Here is a 22,955-nt window from a genome sequence, read left to right on the forward strand (position 1 = left end):
TCCTAAGTCAGGAACAACAGCTATTCACTGAAACACTTGCTCCGAAAGTTGAAGTTTACAGCAGCAGGAAAGTGTTGGCAGCAAAGCACACAAGGGGAAGTTACCTAATTGTTTAGGCAAGGTTTAGGTGAAGGCACACCAATAGTGATACTGGCGTCCACTAACGGGGAGCTAACCCCTGCAGGAAAAATGGACCAGCAACCTAACCACACCAGGAATCATCTAGGGTTGAAACCAAGTTGCAGAAAACAGTGGACAGCAAAAGAATTGTGGCCTAGACTATTATGCATGTGAAATGTAAGTACAGCACTAAACACAGATGAAATAATATGTATGCGAAGTAAAACATTGCAGAAATTCAGGCAGCGTAGGAAAAACAGTAAAATAAGCTCACCTAAATGATGATATGCACGTAACTTTTAGGGAGAACTTAAAAGGAATGCCTGTGCAATCTAGCACAATCATCGCAGTCAGCCATCTCTTGAACCAGATTGATGAGAACGAACATGCGAAGGAGCTTCTTAAGAAATTAAAAGTGAATGACAACGTAATTTCAATAATATCTTATGAGATAGCAAGAAAATCATTAAAGAAATCGTTTATCAACTAGCTTAGGCGAAGAAGTATGTAGATTAGCCAAAAACCTTCGGACAACCAACAATAATAGCAACACTAAAAGCTATTACAACAATCCGTCATTTAATAACGAGAAGTTCACCTTGGGGAAATACTCACTCAACTAGACTAGGCTTTGCGGGAGAAGAATTTCAGCACACCAAACGATGCCACGAGGAAGGTCGCGATGCCAAGGGTCTTGAGCCACGGAGAGGTTGGCGATGACGAGGAGGGCGTGAATGCTTGACTTTCGAGACTCCAAGTGTGCTTAGCGAATTGTCGGTCGTAGATGCTTGCAAGGATCGGAACGACTCTCTCCAAGTACTCTTCCACGGTCGTTTCGTCTTCAAATCCTACGTCGAAACAAGGTGATCGTAGGATGTTGATGCTTCCATCGGCGTTGAATACAAGGCCCCACTCAAACTCCGGATCCGCCATACATGCTTGGCGTGGAGGATTCTTCAAGGAGAGGAGGAGGTGGCCGGCGGGATTTCCAAGGAAGGAGAAATTCGGCCAAGGTGGAAGAGAGAGGAGGCGGGTGCAATGGGTGAGAGAGGTTAGGTGGGGTGAGGTGGCAAGCAAATTACTAAAATCTGAAGTTAATTCTCAGATTTTAGTAAGTTTGGAGGGAAAATTTTGAAAAGAGGTTTCAAATTAAGATGGAGTTAAGAGGGGATTTAATGAGCCATTAAAGGGGCTCATTAAAAGGTGGCCGGCGGCATGGTTAGGGGGAGGGAAATAAGGTTTGAAACTTAAAACTGAAGTTAATTTCAGTTTTAAGTAAATCGGGAGGGAAAATTTTGAAATCCAATTAGAATTCCAAAACGGTCAAGGCATTAAACTAGCATTTAATGGGAAATCTCCATGAGGGGGGCCGGCGGCTTCTAGAAGGAGGGATTTGGTGTGGGTGCTAGTGGGTGGCTTCCAAAATTGCTTGCATGAGATTTGAAAAGAACTAAAACAAAATCCATTTGAAATTTGGAATTTGTCATGAAACGAATTCAAAACTTTCCTAATTTGGAATTTCTAAAATAGGAAAGATTTTGAAATTCAAATTTTGAATTTTCAAAATCTGAATTTGAGGGGACGGGGATTAAACCGATGTTTAAAATGTCACCACCGGATGGTGGTGGTGGAAGGAGGCCGGCGGCTATAGGAAGTGGGAGGCCGGCGGGTTGGGGAGGAGGAGGGGAATCGGATGCGGGATATAGACCACGAGCCACGGACTCTTCCAATGACTGGTGGGTATTGCGTTTCGCCCTCACCTTGGGCTTTCACTCTCCTCTCTAACTCTCCACAATGAGAAAAGAAGAAGACAAGGGAAATCAAAACAAATTTTCATAATCTTCATTAGCTATTACAAGAGGAAAGACCCATATATATAGGTCTCAAGCATACATGAATAAATAAAGACTAAATTGCCCTCAGGGCCCCAACATAACTCAACTCAACATAAGGGTACAATAGGAAAATATAAAAATAAAAATGCATAAAAATTAGAAAAAAATAAGCTCTGAATCATGGCCATCGATCGGTGATGCACATGTTTGGACTTTGGATCGATGTCCTCATCATTTTAATTTCAATCATTGATGATTTATGTTCATTTATTTACATCGTTTACAATTTAGGAGTTTCATCATTAGGGTTATAAAAAGTTCAAATATGATTAAGACAGCCCACCTTGAACCTATGTCTTAAAAGAGAGCAAAGACTGGTGTTTTAAAGTACAAGAAGTTGGGTTACCCATCTTCTAGTCAGTTATCCTAAGTTAAGACAAGGATAGTGTGAAATGTATTAAGAAAGTGAAATAGATCCATTCTTAACTTCTACGACATAGGTTGATGCTTGAAGATCAGATGTTAAAGATTAGGTATTATCTCATTCCAAACTTATTAGGTTTCCTATAACTAAGACTTTATGAGTTTTAAAAGACTATGATAATGAACATGGCCAGCCTTGACATGGGTCACATCTTTCTCAAGGCCAGAAAAGTTGGCTTAAAACTAACCTAGTTGCTAAATACTTCTAGGATCATCTAAAAAAATTCACGTACATCCTATCATTTTTACCTTTTTTTTTTCTTTCAACAATTCTTATTTTCAAATGCCTCAAATAGAGTTTGTTGTATTGAGTTAAAACTGGAGTTAATATTTGCCAGGATGGCCTTATGTAAAGAGAAAAATTATGAAGAAGTTACGATCGGTTGATCATTGTTATTTGATAACAATTTTGAGTCTTAAGTTTACTAGAGTCTGGCTACGATTATATCTTATTGTGTTGTCCTAAAGAGTTACAATGCATAGATTCATTGGGTCTGTGTTGTAGGGATATCAAGATCAAAGATAGAGGCTTGATTAGATAAATGATAGCTTTTTGTCAATTCCTTTTTGATACTTGATTATGGAGAAGAAGAGTCATGGTGACTTTCAGGCCAAGAGGATTGATAAATGATATCCTCTTTATGAAAGAAAGAAGTTAATGTGTGATTGAAGTATGAAATATTTTAATGTTGATGTTGAATTGATTTTTATCATAACAATGAAAATGGAGATGATAATCCTAATGTTAAAATTTTATTTTATGAGATATACCCATATCGTTCGAGCAATTATCAAATCTAGTAGCTCCAAAAATATTAGAGTTTTTGGAGGGTCCCCATATATCAAAATGAACTAACATAAAAAGATTAAAGGATTATATTTTGTAATTTCATAAATGTCATAATGAAAAATTTCAATATTTATATTCATTTAAGAAAAAGGAATCATACTTCATAGAGTTTTGAAAGAGGGATGCCTTAGCCTATAATGATGCTCCCAAATGATTTTAGTGTTTCGAGTGAAAATAAAGGAGTATAATAATCAGTTTTTGTATTATAAAAATATACAGCTCATCATTCTCTCTAACTTGCTTAATCATCTTTCTCATAGGGAGATCTTGAAATGCACAATAATTAATAAAAATGATTACCTTGTAGTTGTTTCCTTTGGCTATTTTATGTACAAATAAAACATTTATGACAATATAAGGAATAAGTAATATATTGTTGAAGATAAACGTGTGGGAAATTGAAATATATTATTGACCACTAATAATTTTTTGGGAGCCATTGGCCACTTTTATTTTCTTATTATTGAGGTAAGAGTTGAAAGATGTCAACTAGGTTTGTCATGAGTTCAGTGGCTCCTAAATCTAAGATTTAATTATGGGGGGAATTATCTAAGTCACTAAAATTATAGTAGTTAAAAGTTATACTTTTTTTGAGCTAGAGAGCATGATTTGGATAATTTCTTGAGATGGTTGAGGAAGTTCCTTAGCTTATCAATTTCTTCAAAGGTGAGACCTAATTCAACAACATAAGCTTGCCCTTTTTGGTGTCATTTATTTTCATGATAGCCTCGGGTTTTCATGGAGTTTCCAACAATTTTCATTGATGTGTAATTTTCCTTGCAATAATTACACCAAAGGAAGAAGACTTTTGTATGTATTAATTTTCATGGTCGATGACTGATAAAGTACAATCTTGGTTAGTGTTGCTTCACAACGACGAAAGAACATCTCTATGAGATCTGTGAAATTCTATGGGAAATCACCATTTCGCTGACTATCCTAAAGGCTTGATAGGATTAGCACCTCAAAATCCAATCCAAGCAACTATCCTAGACAACTTAGCAAATGCGTCATTCCACCATTGCACATCCAACCTCTTGGGCGATGAGCTCTTTCAAACCATTTGTCTCGGTGTCCTTCGCCATGTCGGCGGCAACCCGGGAAATTGGAACCCTAAACCCTAAAACCTTGTGGGAAAAATTTTATGAAATTTATGAACTCTTTATCAGGATATGCTCAATCTCACCACTTTTCATATGGATGGGCTAATGAAGGAAAGGTACTTTTGGCTGACTAAAGCCAAAAAAATTAATCATAAGGGATGCTTTCCTTGCTGCATTATACACACAATTTGGTCCATTTACGAACCATGATTTGCTAGGGTTAGGGTTAGGTGGTTTAGTGGAGTGGAGGCGGGGTAAGAGGGGAGGCCGAATAGATGGAGGGAGGATATAGATGGATGGAGGCTTGGCGATGTGGTGGGGAGTTTATAGCCGGCGGTGGGGAGGATGGCTAGGGGTGGCCCGCAGCTTTGGAAGTGGGGAGATCCTAGGCCGACGGCTAGTAGGGGAAGGGAAAGAGGGGAAAGAAGGATATGGAAGAAAGAACCATGAACCCAGACACTTCCAAGGTTGGTGGGTGATCTAATTCCCTCTCCAAGGGACTTCTCTTCCAAACTCTCTCAAGCTCTCACAAGAACTCACAATGCAATTTTTTATTATTATTATTCATTCATTAACCATGAAAAGATCTTTATTAGATTTAAACGAGAATTTGACTTTTAATAGGACACAATGGAGAAAAAGGATTCATGTAGCCGACCCCACGCAGTGGGATAAAGGCTTGATGTTGTTGTTGTAACCATGAAAAGAGAACATAAGGGCTGTATATAGCCTCATATAATGGACTCAAAATAAAAGACGTCGTCGCCCTTTGGGCTTACACATGATCACCCTTAAGTAAAGGATAAAAGGGGAAAATAACTAAAGCAAATACGAACATAAATAATTAAAATATAAATACATATGACATCTTAAAAATACATCGGCACGATCGTGTCCGTAGATCGACGGCCACGCCTATGATAAACTTTTCAAGCTCCGATGTCCCCATCAATGATAGTGTACATGATTTCTGAATTGTTGTTAATTATTTCAAATTTCTTTAGAAATTAAATGTGGATGAGTAGGATACTGAGAAAGAAGGAATTTGAAGATGAATTTGAAGTTATATGATACATTTATACAATTTTTGTATTTTATGTTATTTTTTCTCTTGTAATATTTGAATTTTAATTCTATTTTATATCTTGTGCAATGTTTTTTCATATGTATGTCAATTTGTTAATTCTTAGTTTAATAGAAAATTAATATGTCATCTTTTAGCATATTATTTTGGTATTACATAAAAAATTTAATTTTAACTTTTATTTTCACTCTACACAATTTTTTGATTTTGAGGCTTACGCCTGAAAATGTTTTAAAGCTCAACTTGCCTCACGAACGAAAAAAATGTCTCAGTACCCAATTGCGCAATTTTAAACCTAGGTTTAACCAAAGCCCATTTAAGATTCCCTGAGTTGAATTAATCGATCCCTAGTCAACCTATTAAGACACTGGTTAAGCCAAATCAGTTGGGCAGAGGCACAGAGACAAGGTGCGAACCCATCTAGCTCAAACTTCCACATGACAGCAAGATGACTAGGATGTGTTGAGTATATAATAAATAGGTGAAGTAATTAAAAAGTTGTATAGTTGCACACGTCTTTTTCTTATTGGTTAGAGGAGATAGTAGTGAGCAAAATTTATTATCTGTATGTCTGGCTAAAAAAAAAAAATACTAAAAATCATTACAAACCCATTTCCTAATCTTCACCTTTTTCTTGTTCCAATTTCTAGGAGGGGTAAGCAATATTAAATCTTCTTAAGCTGATAATTATTTTTTTCTCAATGCTCCCCCATAAAAATTTAAGATAGTTTATAAGTGATTTATCATCTTCATATCATTAATCTTATCTCAACTATTTGGGAGGTGGGCTTTATGAATCCTTGCTCATTCAATGATGTTTAGTCATATATTAAGTGTTAATTCTTATTTTATGTTACTCTCTTCAGCACAATTTTTATTCTTGTTAACCTTTGGTCTACCACTCGTTTTGCAATTCTTGTTGATTGAATCTTTCAAGATTTAAAGAACACCGACAAAAATATTTTTATGAGCAAAATTCAAAATCTTAAGATTTTAACGGTGTATGAAGAAATTAATATTATGTGGGAAAAGATAGCTAGTAATTTTTAAAAATATTGCAAAGAATGTGTTTGGAGCATCAAAAGGAAAATCTTTTACTAGTAAAAATAATTGGTGGTGGAATTAAAATGTGCAAGAAAAGATAAAAAATAAGAAACTTGTTATAAAAATTAATTTATGTGTAAAAGCTCGGAACAGTGAAAAAGATATAAAGAGGCCCTTAGAGAGCATAAGAAAGCTATATGCGAGACAAATAATTTAGCATTCAATGATTTATATAATAGATTAGATAATAATGATGGTGAAAGATATATGTATAAGTTAGTTAATAAAAAAGATATAAGTAAGGATTTATTTCAATTAAAGTGCATTAAGAAGGAAGATCAAAAAATACTTTTATTTAACAGGATATTAAACAAAGGTAGATGAAATATTTTGATAAGCTTTTTAATGAAGATTGTGAGAATATGACTGACTTTAGGAATATTAGCATCTTAAATAAAAATAGTAATTTTTTTTATCAGCATATTAGTAAAATCCAAGTTAGAGAGACCTTTAAAAAAATGAAGTGTGGAAAGCTGTTGGATCTGATAGTATTTTAATAGAGGCGTGGAAATGCGCTTAGGAGATGAAGGAATTTATTGGATTACAAAATTTTTCAATATTATTTTAAAGACTAAAATGATGTGAGGAGTGTGTTGATTCCTATTTTTAAGAATAAAGGTATTGAACAAGAGTGTATGAATTATAGAGGAATTAAGTTATGTGTCATTCTTTAAAACTATGGGAGAGAGATATTGAGTATATATTAGGATGTGATACTAATGTATCTCAACATTTTTTATTTATGCCGGCTAGATTTACTATAGAAGCCATACATTTATTGAGAGATTTGATGGAGAAGTATAGAGGGAATAAGGAGGATCTACATATAATATATATTGATTTAGAAAAAAAGTATATAGTAAAGTTTCAAGAGAAGTGTTGTGGAGAGTTCTAGAAAAGAAAGGGGTTAATAATGTTTATATTCAAGTCATTAAGGATATGTATGCAGGAGCTTGTTAGACCAGTCCAATCGGTCCATACTGGACCGGCCTATGCGAAATAGGCGGACAATTCTCCGCCTCCTGTACGCAGGAGCCGACCGCCCACTATTCAAGAAGTTGTTTAGGAAGGTTTTTGAAGGGAGTTGGGAGGGAAATTTCAAAGTAGGTGTTGTTTAGGGATTTCTTTTTAGATTATATGCATTAAATAGTTATTTTCCTAGGGTTAGGGCATCTTGAATTTGATTGAAATTTTAGATCTCTTAGGTTTATGTTTCCTTTAGGCTCTAGCGGCGTCTAGAGAATTTGGGAGAGATCGATCATCTCGAATTGAGGATCAGTTGTATTTTGCTATTTTCTATTTCTATTTCATCAAATAATACAAATTAAAACGTGTTTTTTTGTGGAGTTGTGTGGTCTCGCTGTTTTCTGAACATTGATAGGAAATACTTGAGATCCACAAGTGTTTCTTATCAGAGCTGTTACTTGTGCTTAAACACAAGGTGGTTCGACCAATTATTTTCCTATTGTAGTTGGATTACATCAAGGATCAACTTTAAGCTCATATCTTTTTACTCTAGTCATAGATGGTCCTATTAGATATTTGTAAGAGGATGTACCATGGTGTATGCTTTTTTTTATGATATTCTTGTTGATAGAGAGGGAGTTGAAGGTAAACTTGAACTATGGATGTCAACCTTAGGGTCCAAAGGTTTTCATTTGAGTAGATCTAAAACCGAATATATATAGTGTAATTTTAATAGTGATAGATCTAGTGGAGGGACTGCAACTTTGGGCAATTAAGTCATTAATAAGAGTACATGTTTTAGATATCTCGGATCTATTGTTCAAAGTGATGGTGAAATATATGGGGATATTATTAGTAGAATTCAAGTAGGATAGTTGAAGTTGAGGAATGCATCAGGCTTGTTGTGTGATAGAAAAATACTTCTCAAACTTAAGGAAAAATTCTATAAGATGGTGTGGTGAGACTTGCAATGCTTTATGGTGCAGAATTTTAGCCATTAAAAGAGAAGCATAAAATTAAATTGAATGTTGCAGAGATGAGGATGCTCAGGTGGATGAGTGGCTTCACTCTTAGAGACAGAATTTGAAACAAGTATTTACATGTAAATTTTTTATATTTATTTAAAAAAAGTATTTACGTGAAATGATTGGAGTAGTTCCAGTGATAGATAAGATTAGAGAGAGTCGTCGTCTTAGATGGTTTGGTCACATAAAACATTGGCCTTCTAATGAACCAGTTAGGAGAGTAGATATTTTAAATTTGGCCTATGTTAAGAAAGGTAGAGGTAAACCTAAAAAGACTTGGTTGGAATTAGAAATGACAAATTTTTATTAGATTTAAATGAAAATTTGCCTCTTAACAGGATACAATGGAGAAAAAAGATTCATGTAGTCGACCCCATATAGTGGGATAAAGGCTTGATATTGTTGTTGTTGTAGATTAAATCTTTCAACTCATTTTTTTGGTACATTTTTTGTTGATGCTAAATTCATCATGTCTATTTTTTCACTGCATTATCGAATTTGTGTAAGCATTATAATGTTTAGATATTTAGCAACTTATTTTCTTTTGAGTAAATTCACTTCAATTTAGAATGAAAAGATGACAAAAATTCTTTATCATGTACAAGAATAACTCATTAGAAACTATATCTTTTCATTCTTTTTATTTCCGAAGGAGCCAATGTTTCAGCATGCATTAGTAATGGCATATACAAAGACCTAGATTTTGCATTTCTATGGCTCATTTTATCCTCATGGAAACTAATATTACTTTTGTACTGATAAATATAGGGATCTGGCGGAGAGTAGGGCCTGGAAAGTATAAAGTTTGTTATGATGGCATAATCAGGGGAGTTAATGTGGCATAGATGGCATGCTTATGCATGCATCTTTACCATAGTTACTTTTTTTCCCGTGATTAGTGGCGAGGCTTGTCATGTTTGACTCAGAAATTAGACACTGTCCAACAATTATTTACAGGCCAATTCGGCCAGCTGATCTTCAAGTTCTTGAGCAGATTCATGCTTCTTTATTTCCAATCAGGTAGCATGCCCACCATTAGTTTGTATGTACACTATACTTGGCTTAGCTTTATATGTAGCCTTATGGTCATTAAATATTTGAAGTATTTACTTTGTTCTCCTACAATGTTTTCAGGTATGAGAGGGAATTCTTCCTCAAAGTTGTCAATGGCCAAGGTATTGTTTCTTGGGGTGCTGTTGACATAAGCAGGCCTGATGGCCATGTTGATGAGCTTATCGGATTCGTCACAACACGCACCATTGCAGTAAAAGAAAGTGAGGTAACTACATTAGTCAAAACTGAGAGGCAATTTTTACAGACAAGAAGTTACTTACTATTTTTTGTACAGATTACTGATTTAATAGGATTTGGCACATTAAGGAAGGATCAAACTTTAGTGTATATATTGACACTTGGTGTTGTAGAACAATACAGGAACCTTGGGACAGGTATAAATTTCTCTTTTGCTTGTGAAATTTGACTGCTTTTTTTGCTGATGTATCTAATGGCTTCTCTCCCTTTTTTTTTTTTTTTTTGTAGCTTCTTCACTTGTTCGGGAGGTGATAAAATATGCTTCAAGCGTTACTAGTTGCAGAGCAGTGTATTTGCATGTTATCGCTTACAATCAGCCAGCCATCCATTTCTACCAAAAGATGCAATTTAGGCTTGTAAGAAGATTATCAAATTTCTACTACATTAATGAACAGCACTACGACTCATTCCTGTTTATGTACTACGTAAATGGTGGTCGATCTCCATGCTCGCCATTGTAAGTAAACTTTTCTCAATGAAAATGCATATCTAATTCCTTTGATGTGTGTTGTTTTATAACTTCAGGTTGTTGGAATTGATAAAAACATTTAGGTTTTATTTTGCATCAAAAATTTCTTTAGCATTGTTTAATGGATGAAGATATTTTGATAGAGCTGCATGATCCGTCATTTTTAATCATGAAATGGACGCGACAAATGTTTGCGCACCTTTTACTTCGCAAAAATAGCAGTTTCCGTTTACCAGCTCAAATGAGAGCTCTAGAGTGAAACGTTGAGGTCCTGACGATTGAAGTTATGATTGACAGACAATTATAAAAAACATACCAAATTCATGAAATGAATTATACTGCAATGCTTACTATTGATGATGATGATGATGTCGTTATGATAATGAATTTGACAAAATCATCTAGCTTTTACTTTGCATCAAGTTTCCCATAGCATCAGCAAAAGGTAAGGTATTTTGATAGACAAACTACGTTATCTATCACTGTGATTTTGAAATGAATTTGAAGCCCTATCTTATGCATAGGTCGAGGAAACATGCTTAATACCTATAAACTTTTTGATAACTTGGCCCAATTTATCTACATATCTCACAACAATAGTTAATTGTTTCTTTGTGGAGACATCGCATGACTCATAAACTAAAATTGAGAAGTACGGATCACCAATATTTTTCATGATAGAAGATAAACTCTCAGTAGGTGCAACACTACAAAGTTCTTTTTGCAGTTTTGGTGAAGTTAACATCAAATTTGAGCTTGCATTTGCCATTGCAACTTTCTTTATTTCTTCATTATGATTAGCAAGAAATTAAAGTATCAATAAATAATTTCTTTGGTTATCTGAACTTGTTGACTCATTATAGCTTTGAAATGATAGTCCTTGATATTTGGTAGTGCTATGTTGTGTTGCGTTTTGATATGTAATTGCAAGTATTTACTATATTATGTCAATGAGACAGGCCATAAAATCACTTTTTTTCATGCCACAGGCTGAAATTTGCCTGTCTCACTTCTTTCTTCCTTATGCTACAAATCTAACAGGCAGCAGCTTTTGGCTTAAGCAATTTAGTTCATGTGCCTAAGCTGAAGCTAGAGACGGTATCAACACTTAATTTTTGTTAAGGAGAAAAAAAAATCTAAAATGTCCATAGTACTGCTCAAATTATATTTTCTTGCATAACAAATTAATTTTACAGACATTTACATGAAAATAGTCATAATATCAAATAGTTATAATATCAATAGTTCTTAATAAAATTTAAGTACACCAGTTAACACCCAAAAAACAAAATTAATTGAATAAGTATCTGTGAAGACAATCAAATTATATTAGAGTTGCATAAAAAACTATATAAGGAGCTTCGTCCATATCCCGACTAATTCCCTTGACAATATGTTACATGCTCTACTATCTTAAAAGTTTTACCTAATTTGCCTCTGTTAATTACTTTCCAGACTATTTGAAATTATTAGACCGGTTCATACAGATATAGACCGGCTCATGGAGATAGAGGCGGAAAAGTTCCGCCTCTCCTGTACTGTCGTGCAAACCGCAGGATCCAACAGAGTTGTTTAGGAAGGATTTTTTAGGGAGATAGGAGAGAAATTTCAAAGTAGGGGCTGTTTAGAGATTTACTTTTGAATTTTATGTATTAAGTAGTGTGTTTTGCTAGGGTTATTTCATCTTAAAGTTGGCTGAATTTTGAGATATCTCCTAGGTTTTGGGCTCTAGCGGCGTCTAGAGAATTGGGAGAGATAGATCCTCCTCTTGAATAGAGAATCAATTGTATCTTGGTATTTTCCGTTTCCATTTCATCAAATTATACAAATTAATCTACTGTTTTCATAGTTTTGTGTGGATTTTTGTGGAGAAATCTTGTTGTTTTTCAAAGATTGATAGGAATTACTTGAGATCTACGAGTGTTTATTATCAAATTGGTATCAGAGAGGCTTTTGGACTACTTTTGGGTTGTTTTTAGAGAATTCATGCAGCAAATTTTTCTACTTTGGACTGAGGTGTTTGCTGTTTTTAGGGAGAAAACTATCAAAAGCCGGGGACATATGGCGGGAAGAAAGGAAGAAATATTGGAAGGGGAGATCAAACAAATGAAATCTTAAATTTCAGATCTACAAACATGAGTTTTAGATTTAAAGAAAGATATTTCACTCATCCATTATAAGATCAATTCGATTTTTTCCATCCTGAGGGAGATGTTGAGGAAAGTGCTCGAGGGCCAAACCAAAAAAATGTCATCAGAGGTGAGGGAAGTCACTGACAATCAGAGAAGTGGAGAAAACCTTAAGTCAATCAGATGAAGGGAGGATCAGGAGATGGAAATTTCAGAAGGAACATAAAAAATGCCTCCCCTAGGGCCTATTCCCAGGGAGGATTTCGGTAGAAGGTAAAAGGGATGTTGAGTTTGAAAGAAGAGGGGCTAAATTTGAAAGGCGAGGACTTGATTATGATCGAAGATGTGTCGAATTTAAAAGGAGAGGGGTTGAATATGATTGAAGGGGTGTTGAATTTGAAGGGAGAAGGTGGGCTTGTGATGAAAGGTTTAAGTACGAGCGGAGGAGGGATGATTGACACATTTGGGGGGAACCACCCCCTTGGGGGATGGAAAATTTTGGAGGAAGCTGGGTTGATGGAGGAGATCTGGTAGTGATGAAATTGAATATGTCTATTTTTGAGGGAGAGAATGCACATGGGTGGATCTACAGGGTGGAAAGGTACATTAGTATCATTAAGTTGACAGTTGGCCTATGTTTAGAAGGGAAGGTTTTGGCTTGGTAACAATAGAGGGACATGTGGCGATCCATACGGAGTTGGAGGGAGTTCAAGGATTGCCTGCTAGAATGATTTCAAACCAGCAGGGGAGGAGACTTCTACGAGCAGTTATTCGCCTTGACACAAGATGATTCAATGATAGAGTACCGGGGGAGATTCGAGTACCTTGCTAGCCGATTGGAGCACATTTCTGAGACCGTGCTAGAGGGGAACTTCATGAAGGGACTGAAGCCAAAAATCTAGGCGGCAATTAGAGTGATGAGGCCTCATGACTTAGGAGAGACTATGAAGCTGGCTCAATTGGTAGAGGATCAGAGGCACCTTGAGAAAGGGACGGAAGGCACGTACAACATGACTACCACTTTTTTGGCATTCAAGAAGTCGGCACCGAGTACCCTTTAGGAGACCTCGAAGGAGAAGACTGTCTGTGGAAAACCTAGGGACAACTTTAAGAAGCTCACATAAATGGAATTATATGAGAAAAGGGCGAAGGGGCTCTGTTTCAGATGTGACGAGAGGTATACGCCGGGGAACATATGTAAGGATCGAACTCTTCAGGTTCTTACCGTTTGGGATAAAGAGGGAATGGAGGAGCGTGTCGCCTTTTCACCTTGTGGACAAGGTGGGTCTTTGGGATGGAGGTATTGTTAGATCGGTCCAGCTGGTCCACACAGGCCCGACTCACAGAGAAAGAGGCGGAAGAGTTCCGCCTCTCCTGTACTGCTGCTCGAACTACAAGAGCTAATAGAGCTGTTTAGGAAGGATTTTTTAGGGAGTTAGGAGGGAAATTTCAAAGTAGGGGCTGTTTAGATATTTCATTTTGAATTTTATGTATTAAGTAAGATGTTTTGTTGGGGTTAGGACATCTTGAATTTGATTGAAATTTGAGATCTCTCTTAGGTTTTGGGCTCTAGCGGCATCTAGAGAATTGGGAGAGATAGATCCTCCTCTCGAATAGAGGATCAATTATATATTGGTATTTTCCGTTTCCATTTCATCAATTAATACAAATTATCTATTGTTTTCCTAGTTTTGTGTGGATTTTTGTGGAGAAATCTCGTTGTTTTTCAAAGATTAATAGGAATTACTTGAGATTTACAAGTGTTTTCTATCAGAAACTTTCAGCATTAAGATTTAGTTTGTAACTCTGGCAATTTACAACCAACTATTTTGAAAGACAAATCTAATAGTATTCAGGTAAACTGGTTTGTTCTGGCTCCACTGAAACAACAATCCACCAGCAAAACATTCTTCAAGTAAACAACAAGTCAAGAGACCATGAAAGAATAGCATATCTGATTAGTTTCTAATATGAAATTAAACTATACAAAATGTCATTATGTTCTGGGTGTTAGCAAGATGGAATTTTTTTTTTTTTTGATGTAATGATTCTAAGAAAGAATGCAAAAAAAAAAAACTCATAAATGTTTTAAGCCATATAGATGGTGATAAAAATACATCTAAACATGTGTGAGGACGAGACAGAGCACCGGAGTAGCAACATCAGGTGAGATGAGGCGGAGCATTTAACATCGCTCTTTTGTCATAGAGTCTCGAGTGGAAGGAAGAGAGGGAGGCTAAGTAGTGGGCCGATTGCACTTTGATCGCTTTTGGAGTCTCGAGAGGAAGAGAGGGAGATAGTGTGTTGTTATGCAGTCAACACGCACGCAACATGCAGGTTGAATGGCGGAACAATGTACGAAGGGGCAATAAGGCAAATTAAATTTTTTCGGGGGGCGAATTTTTGATTTTGCCTCTGTGATAAGTATTTTTTTAGGGTGGACACCCGCATGCTAATGTGGTTCTGCAAAATATTAGGATGCTTAACATGCTTATTGTTTTGTATAACTAATAGGAAATTAGAACGTGAGGTATTGAGCGGTGTGTACTCCGCTTGTATTGTTGCTTCCTTTGTTTCTATGGCTAAGAAATATTTTGATTTTTAGGTTGCCTTATTTTTTTTTCTAGCATAGCAAGAAGCATTGACATGTTCCTTTTTGTGATTCTTCCTTGTGTTGGAGTTTTTAGAAAATCATTGTCTTTGGGCAATGGGCATCGATTGTGATAGGAACCACTTGTATTCACAAGTATTCCTAGCCAAAATCAGTGAACTGCAGCAAGGATATTGCTGTCCACAGCAGGAAAACAGCTCAAAAACAGAGAAAATAGAGGAATTTGAGTGGAAATCTGAAATAAAACCAAGCAAAACAATTGTATTTCACTAATAGAAGAATAAAACAGCCAAGATACAATTGATCCTCAATTCGAGAGGAGGATCGATCTCTCCCAAATCTCTAGACGCCGCTAGAGCCCAAAGAAACCTAAATGTAAGATATCTCAAATTTCAGCCAAATTCAAGATACCCAAATCCTAGGATAACCAACTATTTAATGCATACAAAACAAAAGGAATTCCCTAAACAGTCCATACATTCAAATTTCCCTCTCAAAACCCTAAAAAACGCTTCCTAAAACGCTCCCGCAAGGCAAGCGGCTCGCGCGGCCTCCGCCCAGGCGGAAAACTTCCGCCGTTTAAAACGATCAGAATTTCGCGTAGGATTTTCTAAAATTAATTTCGTTGCATTCCGATAACCTTGAAAATCTCACTTAAATTCTCGTCGCGGCGCTTTAAAAAGCGTGCTAAGCCTAAAATAAGATTTTCGGGTTTTACAAATATGATGGATGTGTTTTGCATAATTGTGGACCATTTCTCACATTAGGATCGAATAAAATGGTCCTTGTCAAAGTCATCTAAGGAAGGCTCCCTTGAGGAAATTTGTGCCATTTTTTAGAATTTTCTTGGGCCTTTGTTGAAAATCTTAAGTTGTCTTTTAGAGATTCTTTATCATTTTAAAGAATAATAGATGAATAAAAGGAAATGAATGGAATCCTAAATAATTATTCTATTAATGAGAAGAGCTTAGGAAACTTGATAAATGTGTTGATGGCACCACAAGGATGGGAAGGTAACTATGTTTGGGTTAGTTTCTTGAGCATTATGGGGAGTGCAGAAGAGATAATTCAGGATATGCATAATGATTTGATAATGTTTCATATTCTCTTATAGATCATTGGATCCGTCATAAGCATCCATAGCAACATCTTGAAACACAGGAATAAGATGACCCAATTTGAATATTGAAAATTGGGAAGAATCATAATGGACCCATTGACGATGGGGCCCCTAGGGGGATATCTTATTCAATGCATCATGTCGTTTTTCTCATAGGAAGTTATGTGAAAAGTCTTTATTTCATGGGGTAAGTATATTTTCTTCCTTTGATTATGACGATTTTGGTCCTTTTGACAATCAAAGGGACATGGATTGAGGCAATTGCCTTCAAGATTGGTGTTGAATCATTATATTCTTATGGGATAATGGAAGTGTAGATGTAGATTTGAAGTTTAGATATGTTTGTTGGAGATGCGTAGAAGCACAAATCGTAGTGCTCTCGATTGGATTATTGGGACTAATCTATAACCATTTCTTTTCAAGGACATTTCATTACTAATGATACAATGGCTTTTCTTGTAATCGCCACTTCACCCTTTCATTAACCATTATTTTTCATGCAATCATTAACCATTATTTTTTCATGCAGGGATGTTCTAGCAGCATTTGCCGCATACTTCATGAGCCTCCTAAGAATGCTTATTGCAAAGCTGTGGAAGGGTGGTGACAATAGGAACTCAAGATGGTCCAGGTGTAAAGAAAACCACAGCCTTGGACTTACACAGAACAAGAGAATCCTCAATGCTGAGAATGATATCTGCCAAAATGTTTAAATTTTAAAATCGTCCTGAAGTTGCTCTGTCTTGAAAATTCAATTCATGGACTACTTTCCCAGCAAAAGGTTGAGGATCATGTATTTTAATTTCTAACTGAGCACTTGAAGATAAGAAAGCTATTGTGATTACCAAATGGCGACAGCATGTTATATCATTTGCTTTTCAGCACACACTTGATAAGTGAAATTGTTTCAACTTGCAAGTTTTCCTTGTATTTTCAAACTTTCTTGGTTGCTCTCTTCACAATGCTATTAATCTATTTTCATCTGCAGATAAGATGAATTTTTCCACAACCTTGAACTTATAAATATCCATGGATGGATATTTAGTCCTTGAAGATGTTCTGTTATCAGAGCGATGTATCTAACTGAATTCTTACCATATCGGATTGCGTTTGAGCTGTTGAAAGCCCTTTCTTCAGTACAAAAAGCTGTAGTGGACTTGATTGGGGCACCAAACTAGTAAGTTTCATTGAAATTGAATTGAAATCTCTTAAACTTAAACCAATCAATTTCAATGTATAATTTGATGGCCACTCTTGAATATGTTTCCAGTGTGTTTAAAAGTAAGGTCATAAAGCTACACTTATGATGTTTACATCTCCAAAATAAATAAATAATTTTGCTGAGACAAATTAAGTTTTCTCCCAAACAGAAATAAATAGCATTTAAGTCTACTAAAAATAATACAACAAGTGGTCCATTTGCTGCCTTATTTACTATAAACATGGTTACTTATCATACATCAATCATCCTTGAGGATCCTTAACTTAGCTTTCGCCTAACACACCTTCAGTAATAAGCTGATTACTGCATACACGGCTTAATTACACACACAACATCATATAGATGCCTTCTCCAAAGTATTAATGAGGTCGACATTTTGATCAACAAAACACCATATACATAATCAATCACAATACAAGCCACATATAGTTATAATGGCAACCTAAACCCTAAATAACTAATTAATCAAATCTTGCTCTCCTTAATATGCTTGATAACAGTGTTGGCGACGTGCACTGAGGGAACAATGGAAGCAAGAGAAATAGCATCGATATGGTCATCTTTAAGCTCATAGAGTATACTAGATTTAATGATGGAAATAGACTTCTCTTTCTCTATGATCTCAAAATGAATAAGATAAGAGCTGAAACCCAGTTCAATTAGTCCTCCTTCTATCACTTGTATTTCTTTTACATGCTTTTCGTTGTCTACCTTCACAAATTTCTGCTTGCTGTACTTAGGACCTGATGATTCTGTTAACATGAAAAGTTATTTATATTTTACTCTTAAATTCTTCTGTAGTTACAAACTGGTTATGAAAATTAGTTTTCTTGGAAAAGGGATACAGCACCTGGTGGATAAGAAGTGCGTATAATGGTTCCAACACCACCATCTCCCTCCTCCACTTCTACCTTAAGTATTACATGAGGAATCAAGTCCATAACAACCTTAGCGAGTCGAATAGTGCCATAGACCTCCCACAGATCATCAGCTGGTACATCAGCCTCGAGCTCATGATAAAGAAATCCCTTGATCATGCTTGTTGATTATCCTTTCAAGCCAACTCTCAGATAGCTAATTTACTTGAGAGGAATGTAGATGCATAGGTCTTGTTAGGTTATGTGTTTATATAGCCTATCTCTGAACTATGTGTGGGTGTTATAGGTTGAAGGTGAAGCAGGCAAAATGCTTAAGGCCACAAGAAGCCCATGTATTAAATGACTCTTCAGATAACAGAAAAAGGAAAAGAAAAAAAAAATCTGTGCAGAATTAATTGCATGCTTGTCGGTCTTTGGAAAGTTGCTTGTTTGATTTGGGAAATTAAATCCTTTACACATGTTGCTGTCTCCTCATGAAAAATGTGGGCACAGCTGCACAGGTATTAATAGTATTATGTGTTTAATTGTTTTTAATTTTAACACTTCCATTGTTAGATCCCAAATCTTGGATGCAAAAAGTAAAGAATTGCATTAGGTAGTCGACAGCTAAAATAAAACTTGTTGAATAATCATGACATATGATATTTATTGATCTAGAGAAAGCTTATGATAAGGTTCCAAGAGAAGTGCTATGGAGAGATTTTAAAAAGAAAGGGGTTAATAATGCTTATATTCAACTTATTAAGGATACGTATGTCAAAGCTGTTACTTGAGTTCAAACGTAAGGTTGTTTGACTAAGTATTTTCCTATTTATGTTGGATTACATCAAAGATCAGCCTTAAGTTTGCATCTTTTTTTACTTTAGTCATGGATGTTCTCACTAGACATTTGCAAGAGGTTGTACCCTTATGTATATTTTCTGCTGATGATATTCTTCTTGTTGATAAGATTAGAGAGGGAGTTGAATGTAAACTTGAATTATGGAGGTCAACCTTAGAGTCTAAAGGTTTTTGTTTTTGTAGATTTAAAATCGAATATGTGGAGTGTAATTTTAATAGTAATAGATTTTGTGGTGGAATTTGTGACTTTGGGCAATCAAGTCATAATAGGAGTACATGTGATGAAAAAATAGATGGAGATATTATCAGTAGAATTCAAGTTGGATGGTTAATGCGGAGGTATACATTGGGCTTATTGTGTGATAGAAAAATTCCCCTCAAACTTAAGAGAGAAATTATAAGATGGTGGTGAAGCCTGCAATGTTTTATGGCATAGAATGTTGGTCATTAAAAAAGAAGCATAATATTAAGTTAATTGTTGCAAAGGTTAGAATGCTTAGGTGGATGATTGATTTTACTCTTAGAGACATAATACGAAATGAGCATGTATGTGAAAAGGTTGGAGTAGCATAAAACGGCAGCCTTCTGATGTATTAGATTTGGTTTATGTTAAGAAAGGTAGAAGTAGACCTAAAAAAGCCTTGGTTATAAAATATTAGAAATGGTCTTTCTTTATTAGATTTAAATGAGAATTTGACTCTTAGCAGGACACGATGGAGAAAAATGATTCATGTAGCCAACCCCACAGAGTGGGATGAAGATTTGATGTTATTGTTGTTGTAGTATTTGATAGAATTTTAGAGAAGTCATGTGTTAGATATAAATGAAGCTATTGATGAAAGATCAACATAAAAATGAAAGGGGGTATAGCTCCACTTCTGATTAGTTGTATCTTGAAGGGTGCCACAGATTTTGTTGGCTGGTTTTGGTATTAAATAAGGTGGTTGGGGAGAAAATAGCTGATTGTTTAGCTATGATTCTGAATAATACCTAATGTTAGGCAAATGTTGAAGAAAGAGTTGATGCAATTATTCAAATCTCATGTAAATACAAGTAGAGATGGCTTTCTTGAAATCAAGTATTCGCGTTTGTCAAGTGCTAAAAGATTAAATTTTGAAAGAAGAAACTTCATCGAAATCAAAAGATCTCACCAACATGCTTTAGATCACTATTTATAGCTTCTCATAAGTAGTAATCTAGGCTATTAGATAAGATTAACATAACATCCATATTAATCTAAGGAGTTTTTTTTTTTTTTTAATCTCTACAAACATGCATAAGAAGTCTTCACATTGTTTCTCACATCATTAAATCAAGGTTGTGAAAATCTGACTGGACAACGAACCAAAAGAAGGAGATGTTCACGATTCAACCGTTCGAATCGGGGTCAAACCGGATGATATAATAAATATTAATATTGTTAAAAATTAATAACATATTTAATAAAAAGATTCAAAAAAAGTTAAAAGAATTTAAAACTAAAATATATTATTTAAAATTTTATTAAAAATAAAAATATATATAGTCAGCCGGTTCTTCCCAACTCAGACTAGTTAACCGCTGATTTTTGCCGGTTCAATGTGAAGCCGGTTTTGTAAGCTGGATCGAATCGGCCACCCAATCGGTTCATGTTTAAACCGGTTGAACCTATCGATTCGATCCGATTTTCAATAAAACATTGTCACATGCCCTGCAACTTCATAGCCGCAAGAAGTTGAAGGTTCCAATGTACATATACCAATTCCCTTGATGTATTCAAGGATTAAAGTTACAACTCTCATAAATTTTGCTGAAATCTCATCAGTAGAATTTAATGCTCAACCGTTTTAACAAAAGTCTCTTTCAAACTTTAATGGCTTTTGAGTGAAAGCCTAGATTTCCTCGGTAGAATTAAACTGTTACAATCAGTCGAGACTGAAAATAAATAAGATTTGAATCGATAACCCACCACGGGTTGTTTTGGTGGTAAAGAGCTGGCTTGTCTTAGGCCAGGTACCGAGTTCGAATCCCATGACAATTCGTGCAAAGCCTTAAGTGTTGGTCCGGAGGAGTATGGGGTGGGTTGTCCGCCAGGTCGACCGGGAAGATTAGTGGCCGAAGACTGATACTCCCTGTCCCAAAAAAAAAAAAAAAAAGATTTGAATCGATATCAATCTATACACATCCAAAGTCATCATTTTCAATATATAATTTGATAGAAACTGTGAGTGGGTAGCCCATTGTTGTCAGCCTGATTGAAAGGAAGGTCATAGGATTCTACACTGGTGATATTTACATCTTGAGAAACCCTATACTCAAAAAATACACGCAAATAAAATCCTTTTAGGTGGATCATAGTTGTTATAATGATATAGTGATTGTTTGGAAAATTTTCTTATTGAAAAAGTACACGCTACTGCTTTCTTGTTGTTTTTTAAAAATTTCTTTACTGCTGAAAAATTGATTTTTACGGCTAGAGTTATTAATATATGATAGCTTTAAGAAAGTAATTGTTCAATTTTTTTTAAAATAGTATGTTTATAATATTCGCATTAGCTTTCAAATTAAAATTTTTGTAGTAAAAAATTGCTTTGAGAAGAAGCAGTAAGAAAATCATTCTAAATGAAAACTTAGTTTTACTATAATCTAAAAGGGAAATAACATGTCCATATCTACTTAAATATATTCAAGTTTTTAGGCAAACATTTAAAGGTTTTATTTGGCTCCATTGTCCAGCAATCTTAAATAGATTTTCCTTAATTTTTTTTTTTTTTAATTTTGTTTGTAGTATGTATGAACTAGACAGTATATGTATTTCAATAATTATGAGTAACTACTAAAACTTACTCTATGGTGAGGGTATAAAATTTTGGGTGTCAATTTACGATGATGATTCGGTTCAAGTATGATATGAAATTGATTTAACCCAAATAAGTTTGACCTGAATCTAACCCGCCTACTTTATAATATTTTTTATAGTTATATACTATATGAAAATTTAATTAAACTTAGATAAACATGCACATTACTTGGTGGATTATAACCATGAATATGTTAGGTAAAATAGTTTAATGGGAAAGAAATTCCAATGATATTTGGTACAAAATTACAATAGCTATGACCCCTTGAACTCAGAGAATAAATGAAAGTGATCAAATGAGATGTTGCTAGTAATCCTTAGTGTTGGCGAACAATAATATTAGTGAGAAATATGGAAGTGATATAACTATTTTTTTCTTGATGGCAAAGATTGCATGACCTTGAGGTGAAATATTAGGCCGTAGAGGATGTAAGATTCTTATATGCAGTGTCCGAATGCGTCCAGAGGTTAATCCGGACGTCCATCCAGATTGATATCCGGACGCGTTCAGACACCGCACATAATAATTTTTCTAGGAGAACGGTCATAAAAGTTAATCAAGAGGATGGAAATCATCCTTCCTTGGAGGTGGAGAAAGTACAAATTGAGGATAACGACATAAAACTGATTGAAGGTCATAATACTGGCAATTATCAATATTTTTAAACGGTCCACTTTTTGAATATTAATGTGATGCGACCTAAAGGAGGTTGGGGAGCAATGCAAAAAGATGGCAGAAGCTGCAAACTATTGTTGGTTTGGTCTTACTGTTGTGATGGAGATGACTCAAAAACTGAAGACAATCACAAATTGATGTAATGAGCTGTGGATGTCAATAAAGATGATCAGATTAATCCTCCCCTAGAGGTGGAGATTACTGACAAAATAGTGCAGGAAACTGATAGAGGCCACCAGTAAAATTCTTGTGGTCCTCCCTTAGAGATAGAGATGCATGATGTTGAGTTA

At 35.3% G+C, this 22,955-nt stretch overlaps 2 protein-coding genes across 2 annotated transcripts in view; one reads left to right on the forward strand and one right to left on the reverse strand.

Annotated features, from left to right (window-relative positions):
* Nucleotides 1-17,169, forward strand: part of LOC110104745 (histone acetyltransferase MCC1) — an 18,377-nt gene extending 1,208 nt beyond the window's left edge. The window contains exons 2-6 of the mRNA XM_020833986.2: nucleotides 9,339-9,590; nucleotides 9,705-9,849; nucleotides 9,919-10,018; nucleotides 10,110-10,338; nucleotides 16,740-17,169. Of these exons, the coding sequence (XP_020689645.1) occupies nucleotides 9,484-9,590; nucleotides 9,705-9,849; nucleotides 9,919-10,018; nucleotides 10,110-10,338; nucleotides 16,740-16,923 (765 nt within the window). The 5' untranslated portion in view covers nucleotides 9,339-9,483 and the 3' untranslated portion in view covers nucleotides 16,924-17,169. The remainder of the gene's footprint in view (nucleotides 1-9,338; nucleotides 9,591-9,704; nucleotides 9,850-9,918; nucleotides 10,019-10,109; nucleotides 10,339-16,739) is intronic.
* A 434-nt stretch (nucleotides 17,170-17,603) lies between these two features.
* Nucleotides 17,604-18,665, reverse strand: LOC110104746 (S-norcoclaurine synthase-like). The gene is made up of 2 exons (XM_020833987.2): nucleotides 18,283-18,665; nucleotides 17,604-18,184 (listed from the first exon to the last, which is right to left on the reverse strand). The coding sequence occupies exons 1-2, from the start codon at nucleotides 18,467-18,469 to the stop codon at nucleotides 17,898-17,900; spliced, it is 474 nt and encodes a 157-aa protein (XP_020689646.1). The 5' UTR covers nucleotides 18,470-18,665; the 3' UTR covers nucleotides 17,604-17,897.
* Between the last annotated feature and the right edge of the window lie 4,290 nt (nucleotides 18,666-22,955).

This window comes from Dendrobium catenatum, unplaced genomic scaffold (genome assembly GCF_001605985.2).
Source record: "Dendrobium catenatum unplaced genomic scaffold, ASM160598v2 fragScaff_scaffold_343, whole genome shotgun sequence".
In the NCBI taxonomy this organism is placed as follows: domain Eukaryota; kingdom Viridiplantae; phylum Streptophyta; class Magnoliopsida; order Asparagales; family Orchidaceae; genus Dendrobium; species Dendrobium catenatum.

Coding starts and splice junctions, on each gene's coding strand:
- LOC110104746 (XM_020833987.2), bottom strand. CDS start 18,469: ATGATCAAGGGATTTCTTTATCATGAGCTCGAGGCTGATGTACCAGCT. Junction 18,185..18,282: donor ACGCACTTCTTATCCACCAG/GTGCTGTATCCC, acceptor TCATGTTAACAG/AATCATCAGGTCCTAAGTAC.